Genomic DNA, 19,955 nt, shown 5'->3' on the forward strand with positions numbered 1-19,955 from the left:
GATTGAATAAATCAATGCTCAAGTCTTTGCTTTGATCATCAAGAATTTTTACATCTTACGTGTGGTGGAGGCTTAAGTTTGGGCTAAGGCCCTCTCATCCAACATAGAGAAGCATAAGCACATCCCGGCTCTCACAGGAATAAATCTCAGAATCTAACACTGACAATTTCCTTTAAATTGGCTTCAAATGTTAAAATTGTGTTGATTTGATTCAGAAAATGAAGGGTAATCAAAATCCTGCCCTGCTCCAATAAGGAGGAAGCCTCACAAAACCACACATTAATAAAAATCAGGGCCCTGTCACAAACCATGTTCCAACAACCCACAACGAACAAGGCAGAAGCCTAAAATGTGCTCTCTAGTCATTGTTCTGGAGTGTCTATTGTAATGTGCTGGCATATGATTGGAAAAGAAATGTAAACTCACTGGGATGAAAAAGATAGACTTGCCTTTAATTGAAAAAGACAAACTAAGTGAATGATGAGTATATAAAATCTACCCTATGCCACTTTTATCACCCATAGATGACACTTAATCTCAAATTTATGAGACAACTGAACTGGGTTTCCAATCACTAGAGGCTTTTCTTCTAAGAATATCTGTGTTTCTTCTTTAAATACTGTTATCTAGCTAGAGACTAGCTAGAAGTGTTCAGACATGGCTCGTTGTTTGGTATTTTTGGATTCCCTTTTAATAAGAATAAATGGTCATTTGAGAAGAGGAACTCTGAAAATGATGGGTAACAATTAAGAGGCTCATCGGGGATGAGGGTTACAGAATCAATCTGGAATCCAACAACAGAAGCAACAAAAAGGGATGCTGATGAATGTCTCGGCACAGAGATGACTGGGGGAACAGGGGGCAGCCTTACCCTGAGGCCAGACTTGGCTACCCAAATTCTCTTCTGCCCCAGGAGAGACACAAGGTCATCTCCAAGGTGCCAGCCAAAGGCATTTAGGTTTGATATTCTCTATCACCCCATACTAGCAGATAGGATATCTTTGGTTCCAACTGCCAGCTGGGCCGGGTCTGGCCTAGGCGGTCATGCTTTGTCAGGAAAATCCAGGTGCTAAAAGAGGTGGCTCCTGGTGACTCAGTAGGTGGCACTCTTCCCTTTACAGACTCAGATGGTGCCCCAGAATGGTGTTATGGGGAACTAAAATAAAAACACTGAACCTAATTTTAGAGGGAAAATGAATCCTGACCATGAAATTCCAAGGAACTTGGGCAAAACTGCTCTTGGTCAAGGGTCCCCCCTCTACAGGAAGAAATGGGGCATCTTCACCTAGGTGCTATATAGGTGTCTCAGTAGCCAAGACAGGGTTGCCACCAGTTGCCAATGCCAAACCCAAGAGCTCAAGACTTTGGCTTGGCTGCCCAGCCTTCATCCCCATGCTTTATAGAAGGGGAATTAATGGAATGGGCAAGCTTTCTGCCTAAGCAGCTGACCCAGTGGATCCAGAGTTGCTGGACCTAGTGCCGGAAGGTGCAGGACTAAGCAGAGTTGTAAAACTCCAATGGACTTCTGGATAGGAGAAAGTTGATCTAAATGGTGATTTGGGATTATCCTTGGATTTTAATTATCCTGTGTCTCCATTTATTATGTTTCCCTACTTTTTTTTTAGGCTTTTTATTTTTGTAAGGCAATGGGGTTAAGTGGCTTGCCCAAAGTCACACAGGTAATTATTATTAAGTGTCTGAGGCCAGACCTGAACTCAGATCCTCCTGACTCCAAGGCCACTGCTCTATCCACTGTGCCACCTTGCTGTCCCTCTCCATTTATTATGGAGAAAATATAAGACTATCTATATTTGGGATCCTAATAGCAAATGCTCTATCTAGATGAATAATTCATTAATTTTCAGAAGAAAATAAAGTAGCTTTAAGACTCTGAGCTTTAACTGACAGATAAATTGAAGGTAAACAAGTAAACCCAAGTGTGTCCATTTGTAAAGCTCACTGTACTTTTAAGCACATCTCTGACAGACTGGCTTCCAAGGACAGAAATTGCCTTTTAAAAAATGAGTATGTGGGGGCAGCTAGGTGGTACAGCGGATACAGCACTGGCCTTAGAATCAGTCAGGAGGATCTGAGTTCAAACCTGACCTCAGACACCTGACCTCAGACACCTGACCTCAGACACCTAATAATTACCTAGCCGTGTGACCTTGGGCAAGTCATGTGATGCCACTGGTGTAAGGCAATGACATGTTTTTATTTATTAAGACAAAAGAATCTGAATGGTGCAAGAAAGAGAAGAGGAAAAACTTGGCATGATACTTTTTGTTGGGTTAACTTTTCCTAGGTTAGTAGGTTAACCCGGGCATCTCTTGGCCCTAGTCCCTTGAATGAGGGTGGGAATGTGCCGTCTCACGATGCCAGCTCCTTGAAGACAGGCAGCATGCCCCGCTCCCAACAGATGGAGGGGTGCCAACGCCCTGCTGACTAGTAGTGCTGCCCGGCCAATGCCACCCTCCCCACCTCCGCCCTCCCTGCCAACCACGGGGCTCATCAAGGCCTGAGGGGGGCTGCGGTCCGGCCGTCCCGGGTCAGTGGCCGCCAGTGAGGAGGAGGTGCCCGGCCGGGCACCCGGACAACTTCTGCGGCTTCCAGGCCTCTCTGGGCGGGCTCTGCCCACATTCAGACCCCCGGCACGGGTGCCTGGGCTCTGTCGGGGGGACCCTCGGCCCGACACACCCGCGGGGGCCCCGGGAGGGGCCACAGCGGCCCGTGGGGGGCCGGGCCCGGCGCCGCCGCGCTCATCGGCCCGCAGGAAGGTCAGGGCCCCGCGGGGGTCCCCGGCTGCAGGCTTCACGGTCGGGGCCCCCGACCCCGCGGCCCCTCCGCAGGGGCAGAGACGCGGGAGCGGGCCGGGGGCGCCGGGGGCGCCGGGGGGCGGCCTGGCCCGGACTCAGCCCCCTCCCCGCCTCCGGCCCGGCCGGCTCCGCCCCCAGCAGCACCTGGCCAGGTGAGGCCCGGGCCCCGGCCGGGGGCGCCGGGGGGCGGCCTGGCCCCGGCCCCGGACTCAGCCCCCTCCCCGCCCCCGGCCCGGCCGGCTCCGCCCCCAGCAGCACCTGGCCAGGTGAGGCCCGGACTCAGCCCCCTCCCCGCCCCCGGCCCGGCCGGCTCCGCCCCCAGCAGCACCTGGCCAGGTGAGGCCCGGGCCGGGGCGCCGGGCCCTTGTGGGGGGAGGGGCCGGGCCTGCGCCGCCCGGCTCCGCGCCCCGGCCGCCCCTCCCGGCTCACCTGCCAGCAGGCTCCGCACGTCGTCGGGCACGGCTCCCGGGGCGGACGCGCTGCCGGCCTGGGGCATGCTCGGGCCGGCCGGACGGACGCACGGACGGACGCGCTCCCGCCGGCCCGGCCGCGCTACGAGGAAGTCCCCGGCCCCGGCCGGCCGCAGCCGCTGGACTCGCCGCGGGCCCGGCCCGGCCCCGCCCCCGCCCCCGCCCCGCCCTCCCGGAAGGGAGGGGCGTGGCCTGGGCCGGGGCGGGGCGCACCGCGCCTGCGCCGCGCCGGCCCCCGCCCGAGCCCCGCCCCCGGGGGCCTGGAAGGCGCCCGGGGTAGAGAGGGAAGGCCTGGCGCCTGCGCAGTCCCGGCCGCCGCGACGGACCACGCCTCCCGAGCCGCGGGGTCTCGGCCGGCCCCGCCGGTCGTGCGCCGGGACAGCGAGCGGCGCGAGGGCGCGGGGCTCCAGCCGCGCCGGAGCGCCTATCCGCCCGCGCCTCTAGCTTCTGCGGGCCTCCCGGGACCACCCGGGCCCGGCCCCCGAGACGCAACCACGTACCCGAAACAAACATGGCGGCCTCGCCGCGGTCTCCGGGAAGCGCCCAGTTCAGATCTTCCGCCAGTCCTCCCTGAGAAGCCTATCGGCGGGGCGATGCTCCGAGGCCCTTCGCTGATTGGCTCTCAAGTGTTTTCCCCGCCCATCAGCTGTTCTTATTTACCCTCGCTGGAGGGTGGGGAAAGGGGCGGGCTGAGCGCGCCCCTCTGAGAAGATGAACCAATCAGAGTGCAGGAATGGGTTTGCTCCCGCCCCGGCCCGGGAGGTCGCCTGGAGAGCCCTTGGGATGTGCGGCCCTGCGAGCGGTCCGAGAGGGGCTGCCCCCCCACCCCGGCCGGGGTCCCCATTTCCAACCAGAGCCCCCCGCCAAGCCCCGAGCTGGGGAGAGCCGGGGGCGTGGGGGGAAGCGCCCCCCACCTTAGCTAGCGTTTGTGACGCCCCTCGGACGGGGGCCTCAGGCCGGCCGCCTAGCACCCCCCTCCACTCCTCCGACAGCCCCGACGCCCCGCAGGAGCCCGGCAGGACCCCCGTGGGAGTGGCTCCCCTCCAGGGTTCCCCCTGCCCAGGGGGGCAGCGGGGCGCACGCGGGGAAGACCCTTCTATGCCAGCAGCACAGGACTGAGCTGCCCAGCGGGCAGCACCCAGAGCCCACCAGCGGCTGAGGGACCAGCCTGGAGTCAGAAGACTCGAGTCCAGCCACTGGCCGTGACCCTGGGCTGGTCACTCACCCTCAGTCATTCTTCTGGGGAAGGAAAAGGCAAAGGCCTCCCGGGATCTTTGCCCGCAGAACCCCAGTGAAGCCCTAAAGAGTTGGACAAAACTGAGAATGACCGAACAATAAAAAGCCAGAGAGAAAGGCTCGTTTAAGATGCCCTTCTTTTCACAGATCATAAGTTACAAGCCCCATCTTCAGGAATTGGTATGACCAAAAACTGCAATAGCCAGAGGGTGTCTTGCTGAGGAGCCCCAGCAAATTTGGCTCCTTCAAGAGTAAACCCAACCGGCTGGTCGATCAGCAGGCTCAGGCCTGAAGGCTCTCCAGCTCAACTGGGCTCCCCAGTCATGGTCCTGGTGTTTCATTCATGTGCCTTTGGGCACTGTGTCATCTTCCCACTGAACTCAAAACTCAGCCGAGGACCTGGGCTGTGGTCAGAGTGAAAGGCTAATGAATAAATGAAACATCCTATGGGGTGAAAATCAGTTTGCATAAATATAAAGGTAACTAGTGCAATAATTCCTTTCATTGCTGGATTTAGGTCAAGATGAGTTAATGGCATGACCCAGCAGTCAGAAAGATCAGCATAGAGTTGGTCTGCATTCATCCATTTTGGTGAGCCAGAAAAAGGGAGATGCTAGTATGCACTGCCCTGGTCAGACTGCTTCTGGAGTATTGTGTCCATTTCTGGACACTCCATTTGGGGAAGGAATTGAGAGTCTACAGTGTGGTCAGAAGACACGACCAGGATGATGAAGGCATTCAAATCATGCCTAGCTTCTAACATTTGAAGATGTCCCATGTGGCAGGAGGAATGCCCTCCTTCAATTGGGCCCCAAAGATAGAGAAAGGACTATTTTTATACAAAGGGAGAAGGGCAACCAGGAAACATAGCATCCCCAAACCTGAAGATTTTCAGGCAGAAGCTAGATGATCACTTACTGAGGCATCTAGATGGTCAAGACCTAACATCAGAAAGATGAGTTCAAATCCAACCTCAAGCTTATTAGCTATGGGAGCCCGGGTAAGTCCCTTTACCTCATGTTCTTCAGCTATAAAGTGGAGATAATATTTACAGTCACAGGGTTGTTGCAAAGATCAGCTGAGATAATCATTGTAAAGTCTAAAGTTCCTGGCATGTAGTAGATTCCTTCCTTACAGATGTGGGGACTCATGTTTCTTTTATTTAGATTGAGTTAAATGATATTTGAGATTCCTTCTAGCTCTATGACTCTATCCATCCCTAAGCATTAAGTAATGCTTTGGCTACGACTCCCAGCACATCTCTGGGCAACCCCATCCTTGCATTTCTCCATTCCGCCCATTCCAGGGTTGCTCATTATCATTTGGGAAAATCACAAAATCTAGCTGACTGCACCCATAACAAATTCATCACTTGACCTCCAGAGGACCTTGGATGCTGCTCCACAATCCCTCTCTACCGTTTTATTGACTCCTTCAAGCAGCTGTTCCAAACCTCTCCTCTCTGATCCTCAAGCTCTGGCCCTAGCCCCACACTTAGATCATCTGAACTAGCCTCCTCTTTCTCTGAGAAGAATGAAACAGTGTAGTGTTAGCTCATCTTCATGCTCCTTCCTTCCTTAGCAACATGTTCCTTCTCCCCTATGGTCACAGGAAAAGCGTCATTACTTTTCCTAACTGAAGGTAATCCTCCTTCCTGTGTTCCTGAACCCACTCCCTTCTTCCTTCTTCATAACCTAGCTCTGAATGTCATCTCATCTATCACCATCCCAAGCACCTTGGTGGTTCTTTCTCCTCTGCCCACAAATATGTTCAGGTCTCCCTATTCTACCAAAAGTCTTCCCCTGACCCCATACAGCCCATTTAGATATTATCAGATCTCATTTTTCATTATGGAACTTCATTTTTAAAAGCTGATTATAACTGATGCTTTCACACTTCCTTATTTCTCAAGTCCCCTCCACTCTCTCCAGGGTGACTAATGACATTTAGGTAGAGTGCAACAAACAATGCAATTGCCTGGAGTTCTGCAAAATCTGATCAAGAGGGCTTTAAAGTGAAAAAGGGGGGAGTAAAAGGGTGCCCATTTATCTGCCAAGTTGTTCATCGAACAGGCGCAGCAGAGTAAGAAAAGCCATGGAGAGAAGTAGTAACACAAAGGAGAAAATATCCAAGAAGATGGAGGAAAAAATTCACAGATCTCAAATGTCTACACGGAAATGGATAAAGAATGGATAATAAATGGGATAAACTGGAGACCTGAATACAAAGAGGCCAATTTACCTTCATAAAATCATTGAGGCTTTATGGAGAAGACTTGGTGATTTGAAGGAAGTTCTTGTGGAGGGGGTCTGCTTTGACTCCAAGAATTCAGTAACTTTATGATATCATATATATTCCCTCCCTTAGTGCTGATGACAGCCCATTCATAGCTTCTTATACCAGATGGTTGTTAACCTCATTGAAAAGAAACAAAATGGATAAAGGGAACAGAGAAGGCCTTTCTAAATATTTTAATATCTTTATAGGGGGAGATTTAAGAAGGGGCTGGAGAGAGGATGGTGCAGAACATTTGAATAAGAGCAATGGCGAAAAAAGTGGAGAGGTTAGTGCAGGCTGCCTATAGAGCCTGTATAAAAGGAAATGGATGACTGAAAAGATCACAAACCTGGGATATAGGTGTGATATAAAAATGATGGGAGATTTATGTTGTCTAGACATTTGCTTGTCTCTGTACCAAAGGCAAAGAAATTATCCAAATTCTTTACTTTCTTTAATTACTTAACTCTTTGAGAAGTGAAGGAAGTAACAAGAGGGAACTATTCTCTGGGACCTAATTTTGACCAAGAAGGAGGAAGTTACAGAATCAGAAATGATGGGAACCTTAGGAGGAAATGACTACAGCATCTTAGAATTGTTGAAAGAGGAGGGGAAAGCCAGGCATGATCTTATCCATATCCTATATTTTACCTTATTTTTAAATTTTTAATTTCATTATTTTTTTGTCATTAACAATGCATTTATTTTTGCTCCCTCCCTGAAGAGTTTAAAAGAAAAAAGAAGGAAAAAATCTTCATAACAAATTTGTGGTGGTGTTCAGCTGTTTCAAACATGTCTGACACTTCATGACTCCATCTGGGATTTTCTTGACAAAGACACTGGAATTATTTGCCATTTCCTTCTCTAGCTTATTTAACAGATAAAGAAACTGAGGCAAACAGGGTGGAATGACTTACCCAGGATCACACAGCTAACAAGTGTTTGAGACTAGATTTGAATTCAGGTCTTCCTGACTTCAGCCTCGGCGCTCTGTCCAGTGTGCCACCTAACTTACCTAACATATATAGAAAGTTAAACAAAACAAATCTCTTCACTGGCATATCTCATTATAGATTTCAAACTCATTGCCCCTCTGTTAGGAGATGAATGGCAGGCTTCATCTTTGGTCACCTTGAATTGCCATATCCTACATTTTAGAAAAGATTTCAAAAGGTTCAGAGAAAGGCTAAGATGCCAGTTCTAAAATGTTTCCAATTACATTACAAAGAGTCAAACAGAAACGGTTTTAATAAGGAAGAAAAGGGGGAAAAAGCTAAGAAGGTAAATGTGGATATCCAGGAAATGCAAAAAAAAACAAAAACAAATTTTGGTCTCAAAAATATTAAAGGAAGAGTAGAAATCAAATAGGTGTGTCTCAACCTCTTATTGTTTTAAACAGCCATCCTGTTCATTCTTTAATTTCTCTTATGGTCTAAGTTCCCCCTACCTCCCACTGTCCTTTGGATTCACGTCAGCCTATCCTGCTCTTACAAGACTGGGCCATTCATTGGCATTCCTCCTCAGCCCCCTGTACTCTCCAACCTACCTGTTCTTGGGCTGACCTCAAATGCCCCCTCCTGCACAAAGGGTCCTTGACCCCACCAACTGCTTTATCCATTAGACCTCACCCATCACTCCAGTAACTCTTTAAGCATTTACCATGTAACGTATTTTACTGCCACTTGTATCTGTTTCTTATCTGTGTCCTAGACAGTAAGCTCCAGAAGTACAAGAACTGCTTCCTTGTAGCTTTTTATCTCCCTCACTGCCTAAGAAAATGCTGTGCACATAGTTGGCACTTAATAAGTGTTTATGGAAAGACTGAATGAACCAGAAAGATAATTAGTACTCTTTAAAAATCTTCAAAAGAGCAGACCAGTGAGTTTCTCTGGTAAGGTGGAATTCAAACTCTCCCTGACTATTGCATGCTAATGATGCCCATCATACCTAATAATGTAAATTCAACCCATAGTCTCCCCAGGAATTGGAAGCACATGAACCATCAAGACATAGGAGTGAAGGCTAATTTTAAAAGACAACATAGTCTGTGTAGAGCAAAGAACCCTGGGTTGAAAACTTCATGAGACATATTAGTACCAATTCCTGGGCCTCAGTTTCCTTATCTGTAAATTGAGGGGGTTATTGTATATGATGTATAAGGTACCTTGAAGCTCCAAAGTTCTGTGATTCTAATGCTAAAAAAAAGTAGGAAATTTTCATCATCAATCATTTATTGAGTTCCCATAGTTTAGGGGGACTGAACAAAATGCTTCGAAATTGAAAGGAAACAGAGACCCCCATTATGCAGCTATGTCCCAAAACAAAGATATTACTGGGGCAGGAATGTAGGGAGGATGAGCCAGAAGAAATTGAGTAATAAAGCAGTCATATGAAATATAGCATTTTGTCAACCACAAAAGACAGACAACATCTAAAAATGTGTTTTCCATTTGTTGACTTGGATTTCCTCCCCTGTAGATTTGCCTGAGGTCACATACCAAGTCTGTGGGAAAGTTTATATTATTATCCTTGCTCCCCAAATCATAGACCAGAGATCATAGATCATAAGATCATAAACATTCAGACTAGGAACAACCTTAGAAGTCATCTACTCTGGCCCTTCCTCTTATACATGGGGACCCCAAGACCCAGAGACTGGTTCAAAACCACACAGCTATTTAATTGCTGAACCAATACAAGACTCAAGGTGTTTTTGTTCATTGCCCCCCCTTTTTATTTTAACTCTGATTCTAGTCCTCATTCCTAGGTGTTCTGCTCAACAGCAGATCCAACTCATTAAAAGGCAGTGTGGGATAACTGAGCTGAGCTGGGAGTCTGAGACCTGTTTTCAAATCATTGCTTTGAAATCAGTTCTGAAGATGAAGGCAATTAATTAGCTTCTGTGAACTTGAGACAAAGCTCTAAGATATCAGTGGTTATAGCCAGGTTGCAATCTAGATGGAGACCCCAGCTTGATCAATGTCTAACTGGAAGAAGCTCTCCATTTTGCAGAGCAGTTGCCAACAGGACTAGAGCTAGGGATAGAAGCTGGGAATCATCCTCATAGAGATGGATGGCCCTTCCTCTGCCTAGGCAGGCCTGAGTCTTCACCACTGCCTTCTCTTATAGCAGAGAACGATATTTTCTCTATGTAGCATGGAACAATCATGGGGTAGTGTGAGACAAAGACTTTGAGCCCAGTTAACTGTCCATTGTACCTGGCCACCTCTCAGTTACTCTCAAAACACTGTACTTCTTTCACAATTCATCAGCTTCATCTTATAAGTTGCTTGAGGGCAACAATCATGACATTGCTTAATGTCCCCCAACAACTTCTGATCCAAAGTTGGTCCCACAGATGTCCCTCCCTCCCTCCCTTTCTCTATTGTCTCTCATGGTACTTGGCCTGGATGTTGCCTCCTTTCCTTTTCATAGACTGTAAGTTTCTTGTGAGCAGGATCTATGTCGCATCTGTCTTTGTATCTCCATGCTTTAATTCAATTGAATGTAATAAAAAGGGCTTGATAAATATTTGGAGACTCGGAGAAAAGCTAAACAACACCATCCACCTTAGACAAAAGCCAAATGTAAATGGGTGGAGGAGGTGAAGGGGAACAAGGAGATTTTCTTAGCTATTTCTTTAGCTGTTTTAGCTTGAGACAAGAAAAGCTTCATAGATAAAAAGCATGCATAAGTAGAATTCCTTCAAAGGGGATCAGGAATCTCTAAGCAGAAGTAGAAAACTGGATGAGGTGCCTAGGAAGGGTTTGCTTTCATGTGAAATTCATTTGTTGGGAAGAAGTATGAATAGCAAAAACCAACCATAGAGACAGAACGACCCTTCTGATAAAAGAAAGAAGTAGCTGTGGTTTCCTGCTAAGGAGGGAAGAAAGACAATAATAAATTATGGTTGATGATGACTTTTATGGAGTAGAATTTTCTCCTACTGTTCTCAAACAGGCCTCTTTCCTTTTGCCATTTCCCCCAGAATCAGCCCTCCAAATATAGCTCTCCTAGTCTCCTCTGACAAGGAAAACTGGCTTTGTTTAGAAAAAAAAATTCCTGTGTCAAGGAGACAGTTTTCAGAAATGGATCTGATGGGCAATGTCCACCCTGCTGCTCATTTGGAAAAAATTCTCCTTGGTGAGTGAAAGGAGAAACTGTTGGGATAATCTTAAATTATAGGACAGCCAGGAATCCAAATATAAATGGGTGGTTGTATAAAATGGACTTTCTGCAAGAAACCCATCTGCCCTATGAAGGAAACCTTTCCCAGACACGGGTTCATGATGGATTCACTCAACCGATGCTTTGTCGACTCTGTCATTTTTATTGGTTATTGTTAAAGCTACTGGAATTGATTGTGAGACAGAAGAGGAGATAAAAGGGAGAGAGGAAGAAATAGATTCTTCTTTCTGAAGCTTCAAAGCTCTGCTGTAACAAGCACCAAGAAGGAAATCAAATCTCACTTTATGTTCTCTAAACTAATAATATAAAGTTAAAAAGGATAATAAATGAAACTCTTAAGTCTCACCCTGAGAGAAGGAACCTCACTCTGCCACAAAGGAGATTACATTCTTGGGAAACTCATTACTTTTCCCTTCAGATGCAGAACTTCTCATTAGGGAAGTGGCAAGGCTTAGTGGACAAAGTCCTGGACAGGGAATTAGGGAGACTGAGATTCAGACCTGGCCTCAGACCCTTATTATGACAGATGGCTATTGTCAGATACTATGGCAACTAGGTGGTAGAGTAGAGAACCCTGAGACTTTGATCAGAAAGATTTGATCCCATCTGTGGGCTCAGACTGTGCTAGCTGTGTGAACCTCTTTCTACCTCAGTTTCTCCAAGTATAAAATAAGGATCTCTTCTTGTAGGGCTCCAATGAGATAATATTCATAAATCACTTGGCATAATGCCTAGCAAGTAGCAGCTGCTTAATAAATAGCTCTTCCTTTTCTTTATTAGTTTGATATCCATGAACTATGACTTAACTTCTTTGTGCTCTTCAGAAACACATGAACTGGATTGGGGGGGGGGGGCTAGGCTAAGTGCCCAGCCTCACTTTCTCCTCCAGAACCATCTGGGTCCAGGAGCCAGATATGGATCAACATGACTGGAGGTGGCCCTGGATATGAGGCAGTCAGGGTGAAGTGACCTGCTCAGGGTCACACAGCTAGTGAGAGTCAAATGTCTGAGGACAGATTTGAACTCAGGTCCTCCTGACTCCAGAGTTGGCACTTTACCCACCGTGCCATCTAGCTGCCCCATTGCCTACTAGTAACCACCTACTTTCCTGTTGGACCTTGCTGCCACCAGGGCAACCTAAAGAGACTTCTCTGATTCTCTTCCCTTACCACTTGACTCACCCATTGCTTTTTCCAAATTCACTTAGAGCTGATAAGGGAGCATCTGGCCTAAACAAATCAGAATACCCAGAAGAAACTAGGTCAATAAATCCAAGACATGTTTTAGTCAGGTGTAAGCTTCTTTCCCTACGCTACTCCCAAGCTATCTCTTACTTAGGAATTGGTCCTAAAGAAGGACCTAAGTCTCAGAGGACCTTGGGATTTGCCTACGGCCATACAGTTAGTCTATCAGAGACAGAATCTGAACCTAGTTCTCATTGATCCCAGACCCAACACTATCTCAGGAGCTCTTGGCCTTGGACCCCCTTGGGAATTTAGTCCGGTAAAACCTTTGGCTCACTTCTCAGAGTCATATTTTAGGTGCATTTAATCAACTACACAATCAGGTCCAAATAAAGGCTGGTGCTCAGAACTAAGGATACAAAGAATGTAAGCTCAAAGAGCTTACAACATTTAGGAGAGGGTAGGACATGTCCACACTCAGATTGAGCCAAAAAAAAAAGATCCCCGAAAAATATTCCATGGAAATATAAGAAGGGAGAGAACAGATGATACTGGGAAGAGCAGAAAGCTTCATGGAACTGGCAACAGAGCTGAGGCCACATGGTCCAATGGCTAGAAAACACCAGGATGGAGTTTGAATTCGGGGTGTGCTAGTTACCACCTTTGTGACCGTGGGTAGATCAGGTAGACCTGATCCTGGGCCTCATTTTTTCTCATCTGAATAAGACGGGGTGGAGTTGACCTAGATGACCTCAACTCACCTTTCCATTCTCTGATCCCAAGGCATTCTCTGAAATAGGACATTCTCCGATCCCAAGGCAGAGAGAGGCTAGGAGAACTGCATTCCATGCTGCCTCAGTGTATTGATTGAGGAGATAGCACTGAAGTCAAGAAATATTTACAAATCCAGTTGCTAATGTCAGTATTTTAAGCCAGCTTCTTCCTCTGGGCTAGGGGCTAAGGCTACAGACTGAAAGCACTATCTGTCCCTTTTCTGCTTTCCTAACAAGTCCCAAAAGAAAAATAACAACTTTACGGTCTCTAAACAGATGATGTGGAGTTCAAAAAGTTAGCAAATGGAATTGTAAACCAAAAAATAGCCATCTCTTCTATTCTCCTGGGAAGAAGGGAACAAGAGAGGAGAGAAATATAAGATGGACATAGCCAAGGAAGCAGCACGTCTTGGGAGAAGGAAAGTTGGAGCAGGAACAGAAGGACAAGGCTCTATCCTCACTCCGGCACCCTACTCCCTGTGGTCCCTGGGCAAATTCCTACAAGTCTGAAGGGCTCAGAGTTCTCATTTGGAAAAAGAAGGCCTTCAATCAGCTTTAAAGATCCCTTCCCAGTCTCAATCTGGTCTTATAAAAAGAAATCAAACATCTTCATCTTTCTCCTTTATTCAATAGAGCATGGGCTTTGGAGTCAGGGGGACGGGAGTTTGAATCCAGTCTCAGACACTGACTAGTTGTGTGACCTTGGGCAAGTCACATAACCCTGACTGCTTCGCATCCAGGGCCATCTCCAGTCATCCTGATTCTTAACTGGTCGCTAGATCCAGATGACTCTGGAGGAGAAAGTGAGCCTGGGGACTTAACACAGCCTCACCCCACTCCAATCCAATTCATGTATTTGTCATGGCATCACCTCCCTGCTGTCATGGGCTTCTTCCAGAATGAAGGACAAAACATTATCTGTTTGGTTCTTATGGGTTTGGTAGAACAGACATGCAAATTCTATTTAAACAGAACTTGATGTTTCCTACCAACCAAGTACAGAGAGCATCCGGGGGAAGAGGAAGAGGAGGGATGATTAATGGTCAATTAAGCAGAGGGAGTCTCTGGGAAGCTGTACCAGTCTAATGGTTCTCGAAAACTCTTTCTAAATGAGCCTGTTAAAGTTTTCAGGCCATTATGGGACCATGTAGCCAGGGCTCATCAAAAAATTCCTTGGGTGTAAAAATGTTTTCCTTTTCCCTTTCCATACATCTGTTCATCTAAGCTAACTCTGACTGGTGAAGTTGTGAAAAGGTCAAGGAATCAGCAATCACAAGAAGACAGATTCTACTTTACTAAAAGCCACAAGAAGTCTTTGAATGGGGTCTGCAAACTAAGTTTAAAGATCCCAAGTGTTCACATGGACTATTTTTGCCCTATCTGTGGTAAAGCATTCTGAGCTTGTTATTAGTCTGACCAGCCACAATTGGACACACTGTCATTTATCTCTAACATAGTGATATCATTTCGGTCTTCTTTAATAACGAAGGACAAGAGCCAACCAGCAATCTAAGTGAAACAATTATCCTGAAGACCTAAGGAGACACTGTCCACCCTCCAGACTTACTGGAGTGATAGCAGCCCTTCTTCTGACCTTCTTACCAGTAGTCCAAGGGCACATACCCTACACATGCCCTGTATACACCCTCCAAGGTTGTGCCAGTGGCCCTCAAATCCATGATAGCAGATCCTTCTAATCTGGAAAGATTTCGAGTATCATTCCCGTGACTGAATTCATCAATCTTATACAAGAATAGCTCCCCCTAATGGAGGCTAAACACCAGCCTAGCCATGGGAGGATAAATTTTGTCTGCCAGACACTCACCTTCTGTCCTAAGACACTCCAAGAGGCTGATGAAAGGTCATAATCAGAGTTAGCGAGAGCAGAGTCCCCTCAATGAAGCCATTGAATCTGGAAGTATGTATGGCTGCTTGTTGACGTGAAGAAAGAGGAAAGCTGCCTCTAAGTTGATGCAGAGAAATTCAATCAACAAACACTTATGAAGCATCAATTATGTACCAAGCACTCTGCGATCTGCTGAGGATACAAAGACAAAATTAAGATGGTTGCCGCCCTCAAGGAGCTTACATTCTACTGAGGATATGGGCAATTTTTTCAGCTAAGGTAAAATAGGATAGAAGGAAATTAATAACCAGGAAAAAAACCCATGAACCCAAAACTACCTGGCCCATAGTAGGTGCTTCTTAAGTGCTTGTAGACTGATCTTAAAATGCACTTTAGTAGGGAATCAAGAAATGTCTGTTGAAATCAGGCACAATTTTAGGGTATCTGCAAAGGAGAATACCATCTGTATCCAGAGAAAGAATTGTGGAGTTTGAACAAAGACCAAGGACTATTACCTTTAATTAAAAAAAAACCAACTTTGTCTCATTATATAATTTTGCTGTCTCTTATACTTTATTTTTTCCTTAAGGATATGATTTCTCTCTCATCACATTCAACTGAGGTCAATGTATAGCATGGAAACAATGTAAAGACTTTAGGCCAGATGCTTTATGTGTGGGGGGGGGGGGGAAGCAAGATTAAGGGAAAAATTGTAAGATTCAAAATAATTTAAAAAAAAAAAAAAGAAATGTTTGTTGAAGAAGGTGGTCCCTGAGCTGAAGCTTGAAGGGAGGGAAGGTTTCCAAGGGTTAGAGGTGAATAAGCCGACTATCCAGGCATGGGGGCAAAGGCAGGAAAGAGAATGTCACAACTATGGGAAACCCTCCTAGCCAGACCAGAATTAGAGAGTACATCTAGATCATAGAAGGCACATATTCCACTTCAGGACTATAGTAAATATGGGGAAGTAACAACCAGGGAAAAGAGTTTTGTTCTGGGGAGACAGAAAGATGTGTGCTGAGTATGAGGGAGGAGTGACAGGAGCAGCGGGCATAAGGTGAGAGGGTGTGGATGCATGGCTAGATGCCCTGTGAAAATAAAGGATGGTCCATTATCTAGGACCAGAATTATTTGAGTAGTTGCTTAGGCTGGTCTAGAGACATTCAGTCATCAGAATTTAGTGTAGAAAGTTTCTCATTGTGATCACATGAAATTTGAAACAAAATGAATGTTTGTTTTGGGAAACGATAGAACTCACCTTTCCCAAAAGAAACTACCCCTCTATTTTTCTCCCAGATTCATGAGCTTGGTACCAATAGACTCCTCACTCCCTTACCCCATAGATCCAATCAATCATTCAGTCTTTCTGTTTCTATCTCTGCCACATTTGACATGGTTGATTCCTTTTCTGCAGTCACGTAACTTTAGACTTTCATCTTCTCACCCAATTAAGTATTCTTCCCCTCTGCCCCCAACTCAAGGTTCTCCTCCACCCTCCCACCCACCATGAGCTCCTGCCGAAGTGATTCTTCCTTATGATGTCTCATGATTAAGTAGAGACTCAATCATTTCCAGTGGCTCAGTCACCTCTAGGATTAAAAATTAGCTCCGGGGGCGGCTAGGTGGCACAGTGGATAAAGCACCAGCCCTGGAGTCAGGAGTACCTGGGTTCAAACCTGGTCTCAGACACTTAATAATTACCTAGCTGTATGGCCTTGGGCAAGCTACTTAACCCCATTGCCTAGCAAAAACCTAAAAAAAAAATTAGCTCCTTTATTGAGCCTCTAAAGTCCCACATGATCTGGACCCAACCTACCATTCCTGCCTCCTTGGTTATTCCTACTTTTTCTGTCCTCCGTGGATGAGCCAGACTGGCCTCCTGTTCATTCCTCCTGAGTGACTGGACATCTCTGATCTCCCTGCCATGATGCTGTACATCACCATGAATGGCAGTTATCCTTCCTCACGTACCTCTCACAGAGAACCACCCAAGCCCCATTTCTACTTGAAAACTCTGCCCCATCCCTGCTAGTGGCTCCTACTGGCCCCAACTGCCCTGTATTTAGTCTTTACTCTTGACCTTTATGTATGTTCTGATTATCTCCAGATCCTATGAAAGCTCCTGGCCTGTCAGGATGCTTCATATCTCCAGTACAGTCCCTGGTACTAGATAGTTGACAGGCTCATCCTCCTCCTTCCCTTGTCATTTGTGCTGAAGTTACAGCTAAGAGGAGCTTTGGCTAGAGTGCTCAGCCTGGACTCAAGAAGACTCATCTTCATAAGTTCAAACATGGCCTCAGACACTATTCCTAGTTGTGTGATCCTGGGCAATTCACTTCACCCTGTCTGCCTCAGTTTCCTCATCTGTCAAATGAACTGAAGATGGAAATGGCAAACCACTCCAGTAAATTTGCCAAGAAAACTCCAAATGGGGTCACAGAGTCAGATGTGATTGAAAAAAACTGAAAATGATGTACCTTTAGCTTTGCCGGAGCAATGGCACCTCATTGTCACACAATGTCACACTTTTTTTCTTCCAAGCACTGGGCAAGGTGGGGCTGCATTGCAATAGGCCACCCATATCATTACATGAGCTGTCTTACTTTATAATAATTTTATCTTGCTGACAATGCAGTTGCTCGGATCTCATCCCAACTTCCAAAAGGCAAACCCTTTTTTCCAGTGGGTCCACCCAGGGCGGGCTTTGTTAGATCTGGGTGTGGGTCACACCTTGGGCAATATCAGGGTAGGGAAGCAGAAACAGGGGCCCAGGTGAGTCAACAAGTAAGAAAATGCAAGGATAGATGGAATGTGGACCCACAAAAGTAAGGCAAAGATGGACTTCAGGAAATAGGATTAAAAGAGAATTTCAGGAATCAGCTAAGGGGAATAGGCAGCTAGGGAAAGAAGGATGCAGCTCCAAGGCCCCTCTGAAGACCCCTGAATTTAGCCCAGGGACATCCAAGCGCACACACACACACACACACACCAGGCAACACCTATTCATTGACCCTCATGTGGCCTATCGCAATTCACAATGTAGCCCCACCTTGCCCAGTGTTTGGGAAGAATGTGGAACATGACATGAGGTACCATTGCTCTGGCAAAGCTAAAGCCTTCCCTGATGGCCCATGAGATTTGGGGGAGTATCAGAGCAGCTGCCTCAGGGCTAGAAACCAATACTGGAGGAACAGGAGCAGCTACTCAACTCCTTAATTGAGAGGAGAAGAAAATAATAGATAAAATAGATAAAAGGAAGAAAGAAAAAGAAATTGATATGGAAAATACCAAAACTAGAGAAAAGGATTACAAATCAGAGGGAAAGATCCGCAGGAGGAGAAAGCAAATGGGAACAGAGGACCTTAAAATAAATTAAGCTACAATAACAAAATACACACAATGTAGTCACTACAGAGAGACAGGGAAAAAATCATGACTTGGGGAGAAAGCAAGATTAGAGATAAATAGAAGAAAATATAAATCTAACTCATAACTTAAATGTGACTGGATTAAACAATTTGATAAAACAAAAAAGGTGATGATTGAATAAGAAAACAAACCTCACAATCTCTTTATTACATACAAAAAACTTTTTTTTTTCCTAAAGCTATACACAGAACAAATGAGAGGCCGGAAAATATTTACTATGCATCAGGGGAACATTTCTTGTTCAACCAATTGGATCATAGTGCTTGATACCCAGTTCTTAATCCTTAGTGTTTTAGAGCAACAAGGCCATTGGAGTGAACAGAACACCAGAGTAAAAGGCAGGGGAGATCTGGATTTGAATCCCTTCTTTGACACTTATTAACTTTTTGACAAAGAGCAAGTCCCTTGAGCTCTCTTAGGTTCTCTTTTTCCATCTTAAAATGGCAATAATAAGATCTGTAGATTCTGTGTGAGACATGTATGTTTAGTATGTATCTAAAATGTTATAGAAAGGTCAGATGTTTTTATTCCACTTCTTGTGCCAATTCCATAGGATGAATTCTCAAATCCCTAATATGCAAGTAAAGGGATCATCAGTCTAAGTGACCTTAGAGGTCAAGTCCAACACCTTCAATTTATAGATGAGAAAACGAAGGCCCAGAGATATTACAAGACTTTCCCAAGGTCACTATCTAAAGTGGAATTTGAACTCAAGTCTTCCTGATTTCAAGCTCAGCTTTTTATTCTCTCTCCTCCCACAGTGTCCCAAGGCTAGGGCATTCTTTTCTTCCCTGAATGTCACCCTTAATGGAAATAATCCAAAAATCTTAGTTTGGGGCCAGTTTTCATGAGCAGGTAGTTTTCCTAGCAATCTAAGCTTGGACCCAGTTCTTTCACTGACTTCCATAATCCAAAACCAGACACAGATGAGCAACATCTTTTTTCCTTAGTAATCTTCCTTGCCTCCTCCTAAGGAGAGATACCTCTCAGAGACAAGATTCAGGACAAACTCCCTCTGTAATGATCCTGAATAGGCTGCCCAAGAAAGAAGTTATAAAGTTGTAAATGGGTTAGTTAGAGAGCAAGCTTGGACCCCACACAGGTTAACACACTGATCTGTGTGATCCTGTCTGAGCATTTGTGACTCTTGGGTACATACAATGCCCTATTCTGAAGTAGCTTTTGTTGGTCTTGGGAAAGAAAGCCAGAATTTTATCACAGACAATGGGGTTTTCTCAGTTACTCACTCATCAGTTTCCAAACATAGTGGACAGTACTTAGAATATGCTTCAGTTGCAGTCCCTCTGGGGATATAGTCTCCCTCTCGGTCCTCCAGGTATTTATAGTCTCTCCTCAGTGATCATTTAGCTCTCAAGGCTGTGGGTGGACAGCAGGTGTAATTTTCATTAAGTATACCTGGTTCAGGGATGGCTAGGTGGTGCAGTGGGATAGAGCACCGACCCTGAAGTCAGGAGTACTTGAGTTCAAATCCCACCTCAGACACTTAATAATTACCTAACTTAACCCCATTATCTTGCAAAGAAAAACCTTAAAAAAAGTATGCTTGGTTCTGTTTTCTTTCTGACTGGCACCTACATCCTGGAGCCATGTACATAGAAGCATAGGTTTGAAGCTGGAAGAGACTTTAGAGGGACTTTAAGGATCCTTGAGACCAACCTCCTGGAAGTAACGCAGATATGGAAGACCTTAAGGAGTTTGAGCTCCGATGCAGAGAT

General features: G+C 46.0%; 1 protein-coding gene and 1 long non-coding RNA gene across 4 annotated transcripts in view; one reads left to right on the forward strand and one right to left on the reverse strand.

Moving 5' to 3' along the window:
* SKAP2 (src kinase associated phosphoprotein 2) overlaps positions 1-4,123 on the reverse strand; it is a 189,346-nt gene extending 185,223 nt beyond the window's left edge. For 2 of the 3 annotated variants that reach the window (XM_074195532.1, XM_074195531.1), the window contains exon 1: positions 3,246-3,407. In XM_074195532.1, the coding sequence (XP_074051633.1) occupies positions 3,246-3,312 (67 nt within the window). In that variant the 5' untranslated portion in view covers positions 3,313-3,407. Of the gene's footprint in view, positions 1-3,245; positions 3,408-3,786 lie in introns of those variants that run through there. The other variant, XM_074195534.1, reaches the window with a different exon arrangement.
* LOC141494393 (uncharacterized) overlaps positions 3,605-19,955 on the forward strand; it is a 53,231-nt gene continuing 36,880 nt past the window's right edge. Inside the window, exon 1 of the long non-coding RNA XR_012470426.1 lies at positions 3,605-5,522. This is a non-coding gene — a long non-coding RNA (uncharacterized LOC141494393). The remainder of the gene's footprint in view (positions 5,523-19,955) is intronic.

This window comes from Macrotis lagotis, chromosome 7, assembly GCF_037893015.1.
Source record: "Macrotis lagotis isolate mMagLag1 chromosome 7, bilby.v1.9.chrom.fasta, whole genome shotgun sequence".
Lineage (NCBI taxonomy): Eukaryota > Metazoa > Chordata > Mammalia > Peramelemorphia > Peramelidae > Macrotis > Macrotis lagotis.